The sequence below is a fragment of the Limulus polyphemus genome, unplaced genomic scaffold (assembly GCF_000517525.1).
Source record: "Limulus polyphemus unplaced genomic scaffold, Limulus_polyphemus-2.1.2 Scaffold200, whole genome shotgun sequence".
Classification (NCBI taxonomy): domain Eukaryota; kingdom Metazoa; phylum Arthropoda; class Merostomata; order Xiphosura; family Limulidae; genus Limulus; species Limulus polyphemus.
The window spans coordinates 491,195-511,293 of NW_013665810.1; the positions used below are offsets into that span (position 1 = coordinate 491,195).

At 30.0% G+C, this 20,099-nt stretch overlaps 1 protein-coding gene across 1 annotated transcript in view; it reads right to left on the minus strand.

Moving 5' to 3' along the window:
* The window catches only part of LOC106478339 (T-complex protein 1 subunit theta-like), a 34,869-nt gene that overhangs the window by 3,211 nt on the left and 11,559 nt on the right, over positions 1 to 20,099 (minus strand). Inside the window, exons 4-14 of the mRNA XM_013938877.2 lie at positions 19,277 to 19,408; positions 16,530 to 16,599; positions 13,260 to 13,388; positions 12,176 to 12,184; positions 10,453 to 10,634; positions 9,525 to 9,596; positions 5,823 to 5,996; positions 4,612 to 4,699; positions 3,306 to 3,421; positions 2,721 to 2,792; positions 1,079 to 1,171 (exon numbers count right to left, since the gene is read on the minus strand). Coding sequence (XP_013794331.1) covers positions 1,079 to 1,171; positions 2,721 to 2,792; positions 3,306 to 3,421; positions 4,612 to 4,699; positions 5,823 to 5,996; positions 9,525 to 9,596; positions 10,453 to 10,634; positions 12,176 to 12,184; positions 13,260 to 13,388; positions 16,530 to 16,599; positions 19,277 to 19,408 — 1,137 coding nt within the window. The remainder of the gene's footprint in view (positions 1 to 1,078; positions 1,172 to 2,720; positions 2,793 to 3,305; positions 3,422 to 4,611; positions 4,700 to 5,822; positions 5,997 to 9,524; positions 9,597 to 10,452; positions 10,635 to 12,175; positions 12,185 to 13,259; positions 13,389 to 16,529; positions 16,600 to 19,276; positions 19,409 to 20,099) is intronic.

Below are 20,099 nucleotides of genomic sequence, written 5' to 3' on the forward strand. Positions count from 1 at the left end.
TAAATAAAGGAGTGGACAAAGGTTTAGTCTGTGTAGTGAGGTCTACACGTCTGATGTAAATAAAGGAGAGGACAAAGTTTTAGTGTAGTGAGGTCTACACGTCTGATGTAAATAAAGGAGTGGAACAAAGGTTTAGTCTGTGTAGTGAGGTCTACACATCTGATGTAAATAAAGGAGAGGACAAAGTTTTAGTGTAGTGAAGTCTACACGTCTGATGTAAATAAAGGAGTGGAACAAATTATGAATTTATGAAATGAACACACTTTAGGTTTTCAGGTATTTTGTAAAACAAACTGTTTAACCCTATCGCAATGGGTATCCTTTACTGCTCATGTCACAAAGTTTTAGTGTCTTACATTCAAAATTTTATTATACTAATTTTTATGTTATACTAATTAGTATATCATAAAATCTTAGCTAATAATCCATATTTTAATAGTATATAAGTTTTAAGTTCTTAATTCTATAAGGTAATATTTAAAAAAAAATCCTGCATTTCCCCTAGTGTGACACATTTTTCTCTAGGTATATTATCTTCTTTATTTTATCCACCACCCCTTCAAAAAGTACGAAATTAAATGTAAATTACTCCTTATAATATCATAATTGCTCAGACACAACCATAATTTTTATAGCCTTCAATTTTGTTTGGTTACAGAGCTATCAAATAGAAAATCAGATTCCTCCTGTCACACCCTCTCTTTCAGGATTTCTTAATATTTCTCTCTATGTGTAATTATATATTACCTATAACCAACAGAAAGTCAAAGTTTTCATCTAATAAATAACGTTGTGTTCTGAACAGAATATCCTCAATTTCACTCAGAGTACAAGATTTGTTCCTGTGGGAAAGTTAACAACTAGCTTGGGTGAATTTGTAATGTCTCTTGTCATATAATTAGAAAAACCTGAAAAATTGAGAGTTAGGGGAAATTGTCTACTTTTTTGCTTGTAAAAGGTGTTTATCATTCTACAAAATATATATATGTTGATATTAAAAAAAAAAAGAAAGAAAAAACTGTTCTGTCAACTAAAACAACATAGTCATCACAAATAGAATGAAGCAGGAGAAACAAACCTCAACTCCTGCATTGTCAGCTAAAGCTTTTGGTAAGGCTTCTAAAACTTCAGCTAGCTTTTTAGTTGGATATTGTTCAATTCCTGGCAGTGTCTGCAGAAGAAGAAAAAATTAGAGAGTATTATATATCTGAATAAAAATCTAAACCTTCTTGTAAAACTATGCATAAAGACACTTAGCTACATCAGAGCCACACTAGTCTGAATACTAACAGCTTGGTGTTTCATAAATACACTTAGCTACATCAGAGCCACACTAATCTGAATAGTAACAGCTCTGTGTTTCATCAAGACATTTAGATACATCAGAATCACACTAGTCTGAATACTAACAACTTGGTGTTTCATTTTCATAAATACACTTAGCTATATCAGAACCACACTAATCTGAATACTAACAGCTCTGTGTTTCATCAAGACATTTAGATACATCAGAATCACACTAGTTTGAATACTAACAGCTTCGTGTTTCATTTTCATAAAGACACTTAGCTATATCAGAACCACACTAATCTGAATACTAACATCTCTGTGTTTCATCAAGACATTTAGATACATCAGAATCACACTAGTCTGAATACTAACAGCTTCGTGTTTCATTTTCATAAAGACAGCTATATCAGAACCACACTAATCTGAATACTAACAGCTCTGTGTTTCATCAATACATTTAGATACATCAGAACCATACTAGTCTGAATACTAACAGCTTGGTGTTTCATTTTCATAAATACACTTAGCTATATCAGAACCACACTAATCTGAATAATAACAGCTCTGTGTTTCATCAAGACATTTAGATACATCAGAATCACACTAGTCTGAATACTAACAGCTTGGTGTTTCATTTTCATAAAGACACTTAGCTATATCAGAACCACACTAATCTGAATACTAACAGCTCTGTGTTTCATCAAGACATTTAGATACATCAGAATCACACTAGTCTAAATACTAACAACTTGGGGTTTCATAGACACTTAGCTACATCAGAACCATACTAGTATGAATACTAACAGCTTGATGTCCTACTAATCATTAACTACACTAAGATATTTAATTATTAATTAAAAATGAATATACTATTAGTATATTGTTTATATCTAAAAATAAGTAAAGATATGATATACTAAACCATTAAGTTGAATTTCTTTTTAAACATATTTTTATTGTGTCATTCAACAATAGATAAATGCCAATTTTAATGATACATTTTGAATCATATATCAAAAAATAATTGTCAAAGTTGTTACTACATTTTCAATTAGTTTGTTATAAAGAAACATAGATGTTAGGCCATTAAAACTGCTTTAATAGCCTATTTTTAATATTCCTCAACATATACATGCATTACACGTTTGTAGTCCTAACAAGTATGCATTCTCATACAAATTTTTCTCTCTCAAAAAACCATACCAACTTTTATCTGATTTATTCTACTGGTGTGATTTTGTATCACAAAAACAGGTGAAGAAAATCTGCAAATACCGCTACCTTCCATTAAATTTTTCCTCTTGTGATAACTACACATTCAGAAGTCACTAAAAGCTAAGAACAGAAATACCCAGTGATCTAGACCAATTATGTGATAAAAAAACAACAAAATTTGTCTTAAGAAAATACAAAAAAAAGTTTATCTATACCTCTCCATATGATGCTATCTCTTTAGCAAGTTCAATTTCTATAGCTCCTGCTCCAGGTAGTAACCTTCCATCCTAACCGGGATCAAGATCATGATATAGTTATATATATATAAAAAACTACATAATTAAATACATAAATAATATTCAACGTTAAACTGGTACACAATTAAAACTATTTATTTAGGCCTATCTATGGGCTTCAAAAAGTTGACGACTACATGTTTCGTCGTTACATCCTGAGAATGATTTATGATTTTAAGTTCTTTAATAAGCCAATATTTTAAACACACGTTTAGCAAACTTTTTTTAAAAATGTAAATAAACAAATACATCTGAAAATAAGCATTAGTTTTCCTTATGAACAAAAAGTAATATTTGCATTTACAAAAACTTTGTCTTCCATTAAAGTTTTATTTTGAAGTCTTCAAATAATTTCACTGAACTTAAATGAGTGAGTAAGAAAACTGTATCTTGTATATTTAAAGTTTATTCTGAACATATAACTTAATTTTTTTAACATGAAATTTTTTCTCATTTAGAAACATACCATTCTTCCATAATTAGAACACTATCACTGTTACTTACCCTAGTGATTGCTTTAAATGTGTTGACTCCATCATCAATAGCTCGCTCAATGTCATCCATTAAATTGTCAGTTGATCCCCGAACCACAATAGTTGAAATACGAGATTCTTTACTCTCTAAAATTAGAAGTTTAACACAATATTTGGTAAAAAATCAAACTTTGATATTCAATCCAAATACATCAGTTTCCAAAACAGTTCTTTAAATGTTAAATCAATTTAATGATATCACTTGTAAACACAATGAAAAACCATAATACTGAAGCTAAACAACAGTCTTGATACTAAAATAGCTAAGTTCATTAAGATTTCTCTTAAAGTAAAATTATCTTCAAAATATTAAATAACCTATTTTCTACCATTAATAAATCTAAAATACACTAGTCAAACATTAGTTAAATGTGTTATATACAAATTAAAAAGTTGTATAAGATGGCTATTACTGGTTAGAGAAAAAGCTTTTGAGAAGAAAAATGTAGGATTCTCCTTTTATACTATATTGAACAACTTAAAATATTTCAGTTAGACCTCTGTCAAAAAATTAACATTAAAATCTATCACTAGCATTTCTTTAGTAAATTTCATAGCTAGGATGCACCATATATAATTTTGAGCTATATATATTCATAAACAGAAGTCTGAATATACTACAAGCTTGGGTTTCACACACTTAGATACACCAGAACCACATTTGGAAGATATAGTATAAAGCAGATTTCCATATGTTAGATGACAATATAAACAGTCAAACACATCCAGGTTCTATATTCAAAATAGTGCACTAAAGCAAGACTACCTAATGGGTAAAGAACACTGCGAAAACTAGAACTGTTCGGTACAGTACAGGTAAAGGAGATATTGCTGTTTTTGCATTTATGGCAAAACTACTGCAGCTACCTCTAGTTTTGAAATATTGACCAGATGGATTACAACCAGTGCTAGGACATTGACTGTCACTCTTATAATGCACACAACTTAACCACCATGTCATTATAAATATGAGTCTTAATTATATATCATACTGATAAGTTCAAATTCTTTTTTTTGTACATTTAGTGTTTTAATTTTGATCTACATGCCACTTTATACCAAAGTTTGTAAAACATACTCAGAAAGAAATGATGTTAACTAAAACAAGCGAGTTAAAATTTATCTTTAAAAAACACAAGCACACATATACTGTTGATGAAATATTATCTTCATTAATTTTTCTATAACATGTTCATAAATTTAAGTTTAGAAAAATTTATTACTTTGCTTCTTTTATATTTTGGTAATTAGAAATAACTTGGATATTCACAGATTACCTTGTTTAAAAACAACTACAGGAGTTTCTCCTATTTCATCAACATACACCAAATCACAGAATCCCACTTCTTCAGGAGTTGGAGCTGTCTGATTATAAAAAATAAAGAAAATTTTTTTGCTCCCAACATTATGGTGTGACACGAGACACCATTAATAGAACTCAATATGAAACTTAGTTTAAAATAAAATCACACTAACGATCAGGAATAATCAGTGATTTGTAGCTTTGACAACTCAAGTCAATCTTTTTTTACGAGTGTAAAATATGATCTATTCCTCAGTACGCACATATATTTACTTTCATAATATCTTATGTTTTGAGCATATAGACTAATAGATACACCCATAAATTAGCAACGCCAAGATTAACTTACTATATTTTAGTAAGTACAATATTTTTATAGTGTGGAAAAGATAAATGGCAAACGTTTTACTGAAATTTCTAATTTACAAAGAAATGTATTCTAATACAGGACACTGGCTTTTTATACTACGCATAACTATGACAATTAAAAAAATAAAACTAGAACCCTTTCCCATCTCAAAGCAAAGAAACTGAAGAGTTTTTCCAATAATAACTCTTTGTCACCTAATGAGGTTGGAAGATTTAATACAATTACATAAACATGTTGTGAACAAATTAAGAAATTCAGAAAAAAAGATTGGTGATGATAATACAATTGAAAAATTTTGCCTAGATTTTGATAAACTCATTAAAAACTCTTTTTTGTCAAAATAGTAAATTCTGTAAATAATTCTTCCCATAATTTACTTGAAGAACATGTTAAACAAAGTAATCATTATTGCAGAACAAATGTTTTAAAGAATAATCAACTAGCAACATTATGAACATTTAATGTCCAATTCAACACTAATAATTCCAGCAAGAAAACTTTACAGTTCCTTTGATATTCTTTTTTTTTACAGTTAGAAATGCACAATGAAGTTAACACAAATACTGTGAGAGTCTAAATTTTTAAAAACTAGAAAAATAAAGAAACAGAATTACAATATTGTACTTACAAGGTCAAAATGCATCACATTTGGTATTATTTACCTTTATAAATAGTAGTTTGAAATATTTTGCACTATGTATAACAATTATTTTACAAAATATGAAAAATTAAAGACTGTGGTTATATACAGTAAAGTGCTGACATAATTTTTTCTTTAGAAAAATACCAAGACAAAATTGAATAGATGGAATTACCATTTTAGGTAGTGCTGTTGCACCAACTGTTCGACATAAACGCCTAACATCAAACTTGGACATCAGTCGAACTCCCATAAGGCCGTATTTATTAAGGTAATGAAGAGCCATGTCTCCAATTTTACCACCTGCTACCACTACAGTAACACCAACATCTGCAATAGCTTTAATTTGCTGAAATAAAAAGTGACAAAACTGTTTCAGAAATATTTTATCACATAGGAATTCTACACTTCTGCACATATCCAAGTTTCACCAAAATTATTTAAGATATACAGAGAGGCTGTTCATGATCTATGGTGACAATCTGTATATACCATTGTGGCTTGTGACTACATAGGTTAACTCTTCCCTTCCTCATCTCTTGTAATTCAGTTGAAATGTTGGGTTTGCATGTCCAGATAACACCTAAAAATCCCTTCTGTGAAAAGACTTAACAAATATCTCCTATTCTGTGATTATGAAAGCACATAACGCACAAAATTATAGCATTTCAAAGAAATGGGTATCTGTAGTGTTGAACTGTATTAAAAAAGCATGGGAAGATGTGATTCCAACACACACACACAAAAAAAGCAACTACACAACTGGTTGTCAGTTACATCAGGAGGTATTAAGAAAATTAAACAATTGGTCACCAGAAGTAATTCCAGAAAACAATAATGTATTGCAGCTAAATTAAGGACCTCTAGAACTGTAAAAAAAGATAATTCACAACAAATGTCAACAACAGTTATGCATCATCATCTTTAAAAGCTTCTCACAAAATACATAGTGATGGGAAAATCAAATGTTGAAAACCATGATTAGTATTCCAGCTATGATGATAAGTAAAACATCTTGAGCCAAAGTGAAATCTGTAAGCTACCTCATGCTACTAAATTGCAAGAAAATAGTAATACCATCTTTCTATTGATTGCATACTAAAAAAAATGTACAAATCTATCAAGACAAAGCATTCAGTCACATATTGCAATCAATATGACAGTTTTTCCACAAATTTATGCTGCATCGTGCTCAGATATCTTCTATAAACATCTACATCCTTCAGTTGCCCAAACAAGCCCCCAGAAGATACTATCTGCAGACGACAACAATGATGTGCTACAGAACAATAATCCAACCTGGGCCATTACAAAGAACAATGATAGTGAAAGAAGGAGTCTGTAATGTTAAGCCACTCATCCTTGTAGCTTACCATAGATCAATAACACCTCTGTTTATATAATTAACTTCAAGTTACTTAATAACAGATTAGCAAATGAGAAAATACCCATAATATTAAACAAATTTTAATAAATCATTCAGATTGGGCAAGTTGTTACTAGTTAAATATTTAACAAGCTCTCTATTTCTACCTACAAAGGAAATGATAAAGAGTAAAAAATAAGCTATGAAGGACAGTGTGAACTCTCACCACTATAAAAGTTTATTTTTTGAGAAGTTGAGCTGTCTTAAACAAAAATACTAAAATAATAGTATCTGATAAAAAATGAGATAACGATATTTTTAAAACAGTGCAATACTCCATTTGTCAGGTCTGAAGAAACAGTCATATGTTTGTGACTCATTTCAACATTAATCTGATACAGTGCTAATTTCTGGCTAATCTTTTTAGTATAATTACTTTTTTTATAATTTGCGTATTATTTATTTAGATATAATTAATTTGATGATCCATACATCTGATTTTAATCTCAAACATTACACTTCCCTTTTACACAACTAATGCTACTTTGTTTAACCCCCCCTCGCTATGGGCTTGATCGAGTTTGTAACCCCAAAGTTATAATCAGTTTCCATACTATAAATATTAATATGTTTTTCATGAAACTTATCAAACTTTCAGTAAACTTTACACATCTTTCGTACACAAGGAATCAATTTTTCAATTAAGCATTTTTACTAAGAACTTGTTCATGAATATATGGAGTCAGAATACTGACTGCTTCAAGTGTGAAGTGATTCTCATGATTAGACTAAGAATACTTTTCTTCACCTGAATATTGTCAAATTTCATTTGCATAATCTCTAAAACCTCCTAAATAAATATAAAACTTTATATTTTATCAACCCTAACTCTATATGTGTTCAGTCAATTTGACTGATCTTGTAACCACCATAAAAAGTATGAAGTAAATCTAAATTATCCTTTTTTCTTTCTAGAATGACTGTACATTGTAACATGAAACTATGATTGTCGATCTTAACTGGCTTAAAGATTATAATAGTATACATCTGTTTATATTTAAATTTTATTGCCCTTTGACGTATGTCTAACTAAATAATCCCACCACACAAGTTGTAAATCACTCGATAAATGTGTAGTTCAAGTTAACATATTTAAATTATGTAAAGCATGAGCTATTTGTGAACATACCTCATGAAGAATTACTATTTTTCATTATCTTACCTAATCTAATAAGTTTCTAATTTGTACATGTTAGTTACTTTTCTAATAAAATAAAGAATATACATGAAAAACAAGAATAGTACTTGCTTGTGTCTTCATTTTTTTGCTGTCAAGTGGTGATGAAAATTAGGTATATATATATATATATATATATATATATTTAACTTTTTTTTCACTATTGGTACTAGTAAACTAAGTAATTTTAATTAAATAATGCACCCAAGAACAGAAAATAATAACATTAATAAAGCAAACAATGCCACGTAGCTATTGTACTTTATCTAGCTCTCTATCTATGCAAAAAGAGCCTTTAAACATTTAACTAAGTTTGTTGATGTGGATATTGCGAGAAAAATTTCCAAACTGGAGGTGAAATAGACAATACTCTGTACTAAAACAATGTAATATAATACATCATTTGATATATTAAAACTTTGGTTTTCTATTGGTTGTAAATAATATGGTACACAACATGAGAGAGAACTATTGGCAATTTGTGAAAACGAGAATGTAACAGGTGGACATGGCAAGTGGGTCTGATTTTCTAGTTTGTGACTTTGTAAACAAATAAGAATGAAGGCTATAAAAATTATGCTTTGCTTTAATAATATTTATATTATAATGAGTAAATTATGTTAAATTCTGTACTTCTCAGAGGAGTGGTAAATAAATTATAGAAGAGGGAAGACCTAGAAAACAAACGTTACAATTCTCATACTAGGGGAGACCGAGGATCTTTTAAAAATATTTTCTTATACAATTAATAACTTAAAATATATCATATTAAAATTTGATTAATTGACTAAATTTTGATGCCAAGTTTGTTCATATACAATGATAATAAAGTAGTTTATATTAAATTTTGAATTTAACTCCCTAAAAAGTTGTGACATGTGCATTTTGACCCACCTGTAGCGAGGGGTTTAATAGCTCTGATAGACATTCTTTCATAGACTACAAAGTTTACTTACTTATGCTATTTTTTTTCTCTACATAATCTAAAGAAAACTTATTTCTAATTTTTCAAACATGGGTTGACATAAAAAATGTGCTTAAACCTAAAAATTAAGCCTCACGCAGAACACAAGTTATAAGTGTATGTTTTAATTTAATATCCAACTTCTAATATCCTCCATCTTCCTTTTCTTTATAACCTAGTTAGTATGTTTTTTGTAAATCATAACAATTAACTTTTATTTTTGCCTGTTTCAGAAAATACTATTACTCATTTAGTCAATTTTTAAAAATATCCTTTTGTTAAGAGATACACAAAAACTTTTTTTTTTTACCTTTTCCAATAAGCTTTCCTCTCCTCTTGAAAAGTTCATCAATTCTTCAGCAGTGTTAATTAAAACTGTGCCCTGAGAGTTAATTCATATTTTACAGTTAATACACAGGGTATTGTATTACTTACAAAAATATCCATATACAGGTTCAAACATTTACTTTTATTAAATTATTAATAAATTATCTTTCACCGATGTGTTAAAACAGTCTTAGATCACTACCATCATCTAATAAGCATGATAATGGATGATACTGTTGAGAACTTTTAAAACATCTCTTTCCTTTGAGAATAAGTAAACAGTGTACGTGATGCTTTAAGTAAACTTAAAATAAATGACGTTACATTGTGAATGATATGTTATTAAACACAACTGAAGCACAAGTTTCACTATAGAGTACTAAAAGAACACAATATTGCATGCAGAAGTTAGCGAAAACCACAGTAAACTGAAACTGTCAGAAGTCTTGACAGTCTTTTGAGACAACATGAAACTTAAGACAAACATGTTGAAACTAGTCTCTCTAATATCAAGACAGTTTATTCTATTTATTGTGTTTTTTCACTAATTGTATGATACATGTCTAAGTCCTAACTGAAATATGTACAGTACAGTTAGCCTTTAGTGGTATACTTTACATTATTCAGTAACAAATATATTCTCATCAAAAAGAAGCACACCTCTTCTCCGAGTGTTGACATTTAATATTTTATTCTTTAAATTCTAGCTGCAAGTATCAGGAAAACAAAGCTATTTACTTTTTTTGTTATGCAAAACTAATACTTTAATCATCAATTTGTTCATTTTATAAATTATTTTTGCAAATTTCTAATCATTGTGTTTACATATTATTCAAAATCCATCATTATTAAATTTATAGTTAATAAAACAAGTTACAAAAACTAAAAACTAGCACTACTTCTCTCCTTACTTTGGTCTCTGTCTGCACAGAATCTATCGGGCAGGTATATACAGCCACTTTAGCACTGGTAGCCTTGGTAATGTTACTTTCTATTTGTCGTTTAAATACCATGCCTTGCACAACTTCAGACTTGTAAACTCCTGCTCCCTGTGACAAAAAATCAAGTATATTGAACTGAGAACTGCTTATGACTACTGCAATTAACTATAAATATCGAACAAAAAGTTAGTGAATATATTTTTTCTGTCAAAATTTTCAACTCTTGAAAAAATTACGTAATTCACAATTACGTTAGACTTAAAAGTTGATTAAAGGATTAGAAAACTAATTTGAGAACTGTTAAACTTGAACAGAAGCTTAGATAAAAAAATTATAAAAGCATTAAAACATTTTTTCTCACTAAACTATATTTGATGTCAGACTGTTTTACTGTTTATGATTTTTTTTATGCCTTCACAAAAGTGGAAAACTATGTAAATCTAAGCTATGGCTTCTACTTAGAATCTATTTAGAATAAGTAAACAATGTATGTGATGCTTTAAGTAAACCTAAAATAAGTGACGTTACATTGTGAATGATATGTTATTAAACACAACTGAAGCATGATAGATTACTAAAAGAATGCAATATCGCATGCAAAAGAAAGAACAAAGACAAGATAAGCAACTTTAGTGCAATGGGAATTGAATCAGAGATCCTCAACTCACGAGGCACTCCAATCATGAAACTTTGTGCTTAACAAACAAAACGGGAATATATTGATTAACTGGATGGTTCAATAATCAAAAACATTAAATAATCAGAAACCCTAACTTTGATTAGTGGATTACATTTGTAACAGTTGATTTAATCACTGCTCATAAAAAATTGATTATATCAATCCATTTGCCCAGCTCTAATTCTGTAGATGAGGAACCTCAAACAGCCAGAAAGTTATAAGCTCCATCATTATTTTTACAATTACTTTTCTGAACATATAAACTAAAATAGCAATTTAAAATACAAAAATCAAGATTCCACATTAATTTTAAACCTGCTACTTTGAGTATATAACACTAAAATAATTCTAAATGCTCCCCAGTAATTTTCATATTACTCATCGTTTATGAACTCACTCAAAAAGTGTAACAAGCCTTCATTAGTTGCAAGTTCACTTGAGTTTTAACTTTGATCGTTATTTACTTTTTTTTTATGTCGAATGCTGGATTTTTCAAATAATACTTAATCTGTGTTAATGAAGAAAATTTGAAATGAAAATTGAAAATTAATTTACTTTGTATTTACTATACATAATCAGTGACAGTGAGAATATGAAAATTGGTATTAATGGATGAGGGAAAAATTGTTTTTGTGTACAATCAAATGGGGAAAAAAAAAATTTTATATGCTGTCTGGAAATTAAAAAAAAATTAACAATAAATCATTAAGAATTTAAAGTGATAATTGTGATCACACAAAGTGTAAATTGTAAAATACTGAAAATAAAATTAAAGAAATAGAAAACACTGTAGGTATTTAGTTACCTAAGAAAGAACCTTTGTTACCTACAAAATAAAGATTATAGGAATTAAAATTTTTCATTACACTGAAGCTAAAAAACTTGTCTTTGTTACAGTCTCAATTCTTCCAGAAAAATCATCTTTTAACGTGGACAACGTAAGAGTATGCAAGATCTTGGTAAGAAGTAATTGTTATTGACTTTGCATTTTACCAATTCATGATAAAAGTGTACATAGACTAACTTTGAAAGGGTAGGCATCAATTTGATAGGTAGGTGTAATGGACAAAACTGACAGGTTTAAGGTATTTTATCCCTACTACTCAAGTTACTCATAATGCAACATTCAGGATCACAGGTTTGACTTGTAATAAAGAACTCCTTAATTGGGCCTATAACCAACAGTTTTTAGTATAGCTAGTGTAAAACCTCACAAATTGATAGAATATGCTCTACATACAAGAGATTAAAAAAACATTTTAAACAATACAATTTGAATTTTTTACAGTTAGTGTTATTGGGAGACTTGCATCTTTGCAATGTTGACTGGGAATGTATGTGTTTGTAAGGCATGTTACAGTGCAATGTCCCATCAACTCAACATTAATGTGCACACTATCTAAACTTCACTTTTATCAATATTCGAGTAGATGAATTTTCCAATAGCCAATATTATCAACATGGTAAAATATCAGCCAAATATAGATGTATAATATCAGTACTGGTAAATTGTAATCTTTAGCTATAAACATTTCAAAGAAAAGAAAATGTCTTGAGATACTTTACAAAAAATAGGAAGAAGGTGAACTTTAACTTAGAGTTTTATGGTTACATGATGACGTTTGGCAAGACAAGTATTCTTACTTTGGCCTTATTATACTCTCTATCTTTTCAATTTTATACTTACATCTTTCAGTGGTATAGAACAAATATGATCACTTAAAACCTATGATGTAAGAAAGATATAAGAAAATTTTTTTTAATGACTATTCCAAAACATAAGCATGGGAAGTCATTTTTCAAAGCACTGTGTATATGAACCCTGTAACAAAACTCAACCTATTAAACAATGTTGTTAATATGATTACTCTACTTTCCTCTGCTTTAACACAGCTTGCCATCAGCAAATGGTCAAGATATTTGTATAGAGGAATAAGGTTAACAGATAGGGGATTCCCAAAAGCATACCACATTACCCATCTGTTAAATTCCACATTAAATTCCTAGAGAAGCAGCTATTTAATAATTATAAATGTTAATATTTTAATTTTAAATTCACCATACATTTAAATAAAGTATTCTGTACACATTGACTTACTGCAAGCTTTGGCAATTAGCTGTGCTAAGAAATCCTCATTTCCATATTGTTTGCTCATCACTGCAGCCCTGATTCCACGAGTCACTTCGTCCACATTTTTATAATCCTTAATCTCCCCACATGTCAGAGCTAATATAGAAATAACACAGTACCTTAACAAATTCATCACAGAAATTGGTCTTTACAAAACAGATATTTTTATTCATGATTTAAACCAGGTGTAAAGCTTCATTAGAAGTATAACTAAAATCAAAACCTGACAATCTCTCATATGTGAATTACTACAGATTAAAAGAATATCTTATTGAACACACTAAGTAACAAACTTGTAAAACAATTTAATACAATATATATATATATGGCCTATTAACCTGATGCAAATTTTGTAGTTTAATACATTGGTGTCAGAAGACTTGTAGTGATATTCATATGGAAACATTGTAATAGCTGTGGAAGAGATGTGTATTCAGAGAAAACTTGCCACATTTTAAGAAGATAATTTTGATTTGCTTTGTTTAAGGGGCATTGGCTGGTGATTTAAAGACTCAGTCTCTTAGAATTATTTCTTTGATGCTTACTGTTAAAGTGCAACTTCTGAATGCTTTTGTAGTTTAGTTTTGTACTTTTGTTATATTATTTCTCAGTTTTTATCTCACTTAGGCTTTCTTTTTATTACTGCGATTAAGTCCCACTTGAAAGTCTTGCTAAGGGCTCCACTAAGCCTGCCCTATTATAATACATCATTTCATGTCACATGTCTGGAAAACAAACATAGGATTTAGGCTGGGAATTGAGGACATAATGAAATCACCAAGAATGAAGTAAGAAATCAAAAATGAAGCAGACGTGTTGATATCATGACTGGGAGTGAGCATGGATGTCATGACATCAACATAGACAGTAATCTTACTCTGAGAAAAGAAGAAGAGAGAAAGAAACAGATGGCATGGAAACCCAAAAGTGATACAAAAAGTTATTTTTTTAGACAAGAAAAAGGACTCTGCAGCTAATTAATGATCCCGCAACTTAGGAACAACTAACAAGTGCAGGTCATGACTTCACTGTAGTAGCTGGTCTGTCTACCAAAGCAAATTCTATTTCAGTAAGTTCATTTAATTGTGCATTTCCATCGAGCATATCTCTTATTTTTTGTTCAAAGATAAGAGAGTAAAAAGACTGGCTTGTGTGGAATGAATTCTGCCAAAGGACTATTTTGTTTTTCATGTTGTCTTTTTTACTGAATGTAATGAACAAGAAAAAACATCTCAAATCTTAGCAAACATAATGCTGGAATAAACAATAACTGGAAAGAACTATTTGAATGTGTGAGTAACAATTAAAAAAATCCTATCCACTTATCACACTGTTTCAAATGGAAAAGTTTGGAGAAAAATTGTAAAAACATATTGGTGTATTGACACCTCTTTTTCAAAAATAAATAGATGAAAAAAAAAACCCCACTAAATTGTAAAAAAAAATTCTGCTTTGCATTTTACATGTCACATTGTTGTTAGCTGAATAGAATCTTCCATTTAATGGACCAAGAAACAGAATAGGAGATCATGATAATGGTCCCTTTCTTGTTTGTTTGTTTTGAATTTCCCGCAAAGCTACACGAGGGCTATCTGCGCTAGCCGTCCCTAATCTAGCAGTATAAGACTAGAGGGAAGGCAGCTAGTCATCACCACCCACTGCCAACTCTTGGGCTACTCTTTTACCAACGAATAGTGGGATTGACCGTCACATTATAACGCACCCACGGCTGAAAGGGCGAGCATGTTTGGTGGGACGGGGATGCAAACCCACGACCCGCAGATTGCGAGTCGAGCGTCCTAACCACGCCAGGCCAGGGTCTCTTTCTTAGTACTTTAGAACTGCTTAGCCAACATGACACTGTTTTAGAATGACATCTGCTGGAAGTAAAAAAGACTATAGGATGCAAGCATATGATCTCCAAATGAGTTCATTGACAAGTGCTGTAATTCAGGAAGTAAAAAAGGCATTCTATTACAGCCTGATATCACTAAAACAGAACAAATTAACTTTATTTTGTGATACACCCTTCAGAATCAAGGTGATGCATGAGAATGCTAAGAACATTTTTTAAAAAGTTCCTATTTTTCAGAACAAAACATTGCAAATTTTATATGCAACATGTTAAAAGAGAATGAAATGTACTCAATCTTTGAACCTTTAATTTTTTCGGTAAAATCTGGTGCCTGTGTGGTAGGTCAATCTTTGTATTCCCACACTGCTAACGAGAAATATATAGGTCACTATTTTTTCATTGCCACTTATTAATGATAGTTAAAATACAACAGAAAAAAATTCAGTATACACAATATTACACAATTTTAGAACAGTTACAAACTAATATTAATAATTATACAACTTGATTTTTAAATATACTCAAATCTGTAAATTACATCACTGAGCAATTTGCCAAAGATATAAATCATGTTTCTAAAGTGTCTTTAGCTTGGATAAAAACTGACTGGGATTATCTCATGCAAGACTCCCTAACAACTGCTAACTTTCCAGAATGATCACAATATTATATGGAGTTGTTGTAAACCGTATTAGTCAACATCAATAGGGAGGAAAAGTGACCAGTAAGCAGAATAAGATCTTGAAAGTGAATCAGTTTGAACATAGTGACTGAGTGTGGTTCTGGTGTACTTCAAATCTGGCTGGAACCTATTTTGTTCTACAACAATTAATCTGTCAATCTATGAAATTCAGTATTTATTTGGCACGAGAAGGCAGGCAGAACACGTAAATAAGCTGAAGACCTGAAAGATGATTTCCTTTGTTTCTGTGAACTTCATGTCCATGCATTCTCAGTATTTAGGAATTATGGTAAAGGTTTCAAGTTAACCTTTACCATAATTTCATTTAAAGGCTTTAAGCAAATGTTAGGTACAACTACACTGTTATGTGAATTATATTTTTATTCTAAAAATTTCATTTTTAAATCTCTTATTGTAGCTAGTTCAGTCAAATAATTAGTAGTTCTTTTCAATAAGACTAAAACAGGTATACTATTTCCTATCTAAAAGGTGGGAATGGTTAATCAAGAAACTAAAAAATTAGGCTTCCTTAGCCATTTAATTAATTATTATTACATTTCACACATTAAAAGTAAAGGTCAGTAAAATGCATAAAAAATGAATTAATCCTAAAATAATGAATAAAAACAAGCTAACTATTTCAAACAATTGCAAATGAAAACACTCAAGTAAAAATAATTTAGTTTATTAAAATTCTTACTTGGTAATAAATCCAAGATTTTTTTGCCTGCCATTTCATATCCTTCAGCCACTTCTACAGGAGTTAGACCCTGAAAAAAATAACATTAACAAACCTAAAATGATAATGTATGAAGAAAAAGTTTTAAAGATAAAAAATGACGTACAGTTATCCTACAAAAATAGACAAAAAAGGTTATTTAACAAGTAAATTTTTCAAACTATGGTGACTTGTTATGTAGAAATAAATTTAGAAGTTTGGAAAAGCAACTGACAAGATTTTCTTAATTTACTAAAAACTTAAAATACCTTCAAGCTTATATCAACAATTCTACAGTAAGTGAGGTTAAGGTTTCACTTTGAATTAGCCAATTTTTGGACTAATATTTTTAAGTAAAAGTAGAAAACATTAGAAATGTAATTTAAACAGCTGTTTTCTTTCCCGAAATAAAGTTCACACTGAATATGCAAATAATATTTTACTCATTATGCAGTATCAATGTAATACATAGTTTCTTGTGAATCGTGAGACCATCTTTCATCATTATAAAGAAATTTAAAGTTGAATTTTATTTGTCTTCAACTCTCCAAATTAATATGTGGAGTGAAACTTGATTTTGGAAATATACGTTTAATAGAAAATACATCAAAAATACTTGCTGACTTACGGATAAAAAAGCAGTTAAAATATCAAATAGTTCAAATTCTTAAATAAATATAATTGCAACACCCTTCTTGCTCTAGAGAAGTAACTATGGGGTTGTTAAGACTCAAGAAGTGCCACTGGGTGGTCATCATAAATGATAGGAAGGTTGTTATATAACTGTATTTGGTGCATTTGTTACTACTGGAATGATCTTCAGAGTCACTTCGAAATAACCATTGTTATCTGATGGCTAGACTGTGCTGTTGAGATTCTGATCTTAGAACTTAATTGTTTGTCTCTGCCAGATGGTGGATTATTTTCATTATGATGCTATTTTATAAAATCAATGTTGAACGAAGGCTAATTTATTTTTAAAGGACATAAACTAACAAAGTTAATGTGAAGTATAAAGTCCATCTAAAATGTTTTTCCACAAAACAGAACAAACTGTTATATGTATGTAGCTTACACAACACAAAGTAGGAGGAGATGACAAATAATTAAATCTTAAAACAACTAGAAGACCAATCCTTAACAGATAGTAGATGACTTTCAAGAGCATCTTAAAATCCAAAGTGTTAGCTTGAAAAGGGTATCCTTCAGAAAATGTCGAATGAGACAAATATTCAGCAAACAAAGTGTTAAATTCAGGTGTCACCAAGTTTGATAATGCCATCCATCAATTTTTCTTTCAAAAAACCACTTCTAATCCCATCAGTCAAACAATGAAATGAAAATATTCTAACCTTACAAGGACCTTTTATAATAAAAACATGTATACTATTATAGAGTAAATTTTTAAAGTTGGTATAAAAATATCCATTAAAGTTTAAGACTGAAAAACCATATATGTTAGAGATAGCATTGTTAAAAAAATAAATGATACGTCTTATGAAGAATGGAAGACAGAAGAAAAAAAAGACACTAATTTGTTAAAGAAGGTTGTTACTGTAGCTACAGAAAAGTCATACAGGGATACATTTATGCTGATGAATTTGGCCAATAAACAAAAATTCTCTCAAAAACAATGTATTTAAAAAATATATAAAAAAGTGAAAGCTTTTGCCAAATAATGTTACTTCATAGACTTTGAGGTGATCATCTTTAAATTTACACATATGACCATTGTTAACACACCATTGTTCCTTGGACAGAACTTTAAAGATTTATCTTAATATATTCGTCCATTGGTTTTTGTATGGAAGTGAGATAATGTAAGACCAATAGAAAATTTTATGTTAATTTAGTATAATTAGAAAAAATTTAAATAAGTAAAATAAATACAACAATACATCAATTACATTGACTGCGCCACTGATTTCTTTACTTCCAAATAAAACATTTTCCTTTGTATAAAATTTACAACCAACAACAGCATGGTTTCAATATAATGTACATTTCAATTAATATGCACAGTTCCAGACAGGTTCAACAATTTTGATACATAAAGCAGAAGTGTGTCCATCCATGTACTCGCTTTCATTTCTACAAGTTTTGACTAAATTTGGCACGCACCCTTAGGGCTTCCGTGGGGAGTAACAGAGAGGGTCAGCATTCACAGTTGACTCCACCTATGTCACTCCCTGGGGCACCTATGTGTTCCCCACGCTGTTCTATTACAACTAGTTAAGTGTTCCCCACTTGTTGAATGGGTACTTCAGCTAGTCAAAATAAGATTCTAGTATATCAGTCAGTAAACCCACATAGGGTTAAGCTATATATTTTTCCATCCCCGCACATTAATAAAATTTCCATAAAAGAGCAAGAATTATGTACTCAAGGACAAATATAAAACAAATTTATTGTGGAATGTTTTACCAACCAACCTCTAACAAACACAATACTTGTGATAGTATTATGCCACCTGTTAAAAGGTATTTAGAGTGATATGGTAGGCCCCTTATATGATGGTGGTAGGATATGAGTAGCATATAAGTAGACATAAGCTATAAAATATTCATATACCTTGCCATTGGTTAGAAACTTGAAGCTATTAACACAATGACATGCTATATACTTGGACACCAAACAGTTTATTAAGGTTTCTGAAATTTCTCATTTTGTATGACATATAATATCTCATTGTAGCATACAATTATTGTTAACAAGACTGAGAATCTTACCATTCTGATCAACTCCTCTGCACATTCTAACAGAGCCCCAGCAAGGATGATAACAAAATTAGTCCCATCACCAACTTCTTGTTCTTGCATCTGGGAAGCTAAAACCATCATCTTAGCTGCTGGATGTTGTACCTATAAAAAAGATGCAAAAACAAGGTATTTAATCTAGTGAAGTTATATTTAAATATAAAACCCATAAATTACCTTTTCTTTCAGGACCACATTTGAAAAGACAAAATGTTATAACTGCTTATAGCACAAAAAGTCTGAAATTTGTGTGAGGATATATGATGTAAAATACAAATAATACCTATTATCATCTAAAATATTACACAATACTATGATGATTGGAAAAAAAGTTTTGATTCAACACAAACTTCTGGTTCCATGATACCTTCCTTCACTACCAAAAGAATGCATTCCTATTATATAAAAAGGTAGTACTCATTCCTCATTAAATAATCCTCTCTCTTCACCACAAAGCAACAATTTTTTACCACTCCTGACTAATACTACTGTGAATAAATGTCACTCTGAATTAGAACCAGGTGATTAACTCCATTAATTGATATACCGCATTTTTCAGTGTATAAGACGCACTTTTTTACCCCAAAATTTGATGTCAAAATCTGCTTGTGTCCTATACACCGAAGGTATGAATAATATATATATATGTATATATAGGATATACACAAGCCATGTGTAAATATATTTAAATAGGCATGCATAGTTTAGTTCAATTGAATGTGTTACTTATAACAATAGTATATTTATAATGCTCCCTAAATAATAATAAAAAAAAAAAATTACAGTGAAAGCAATG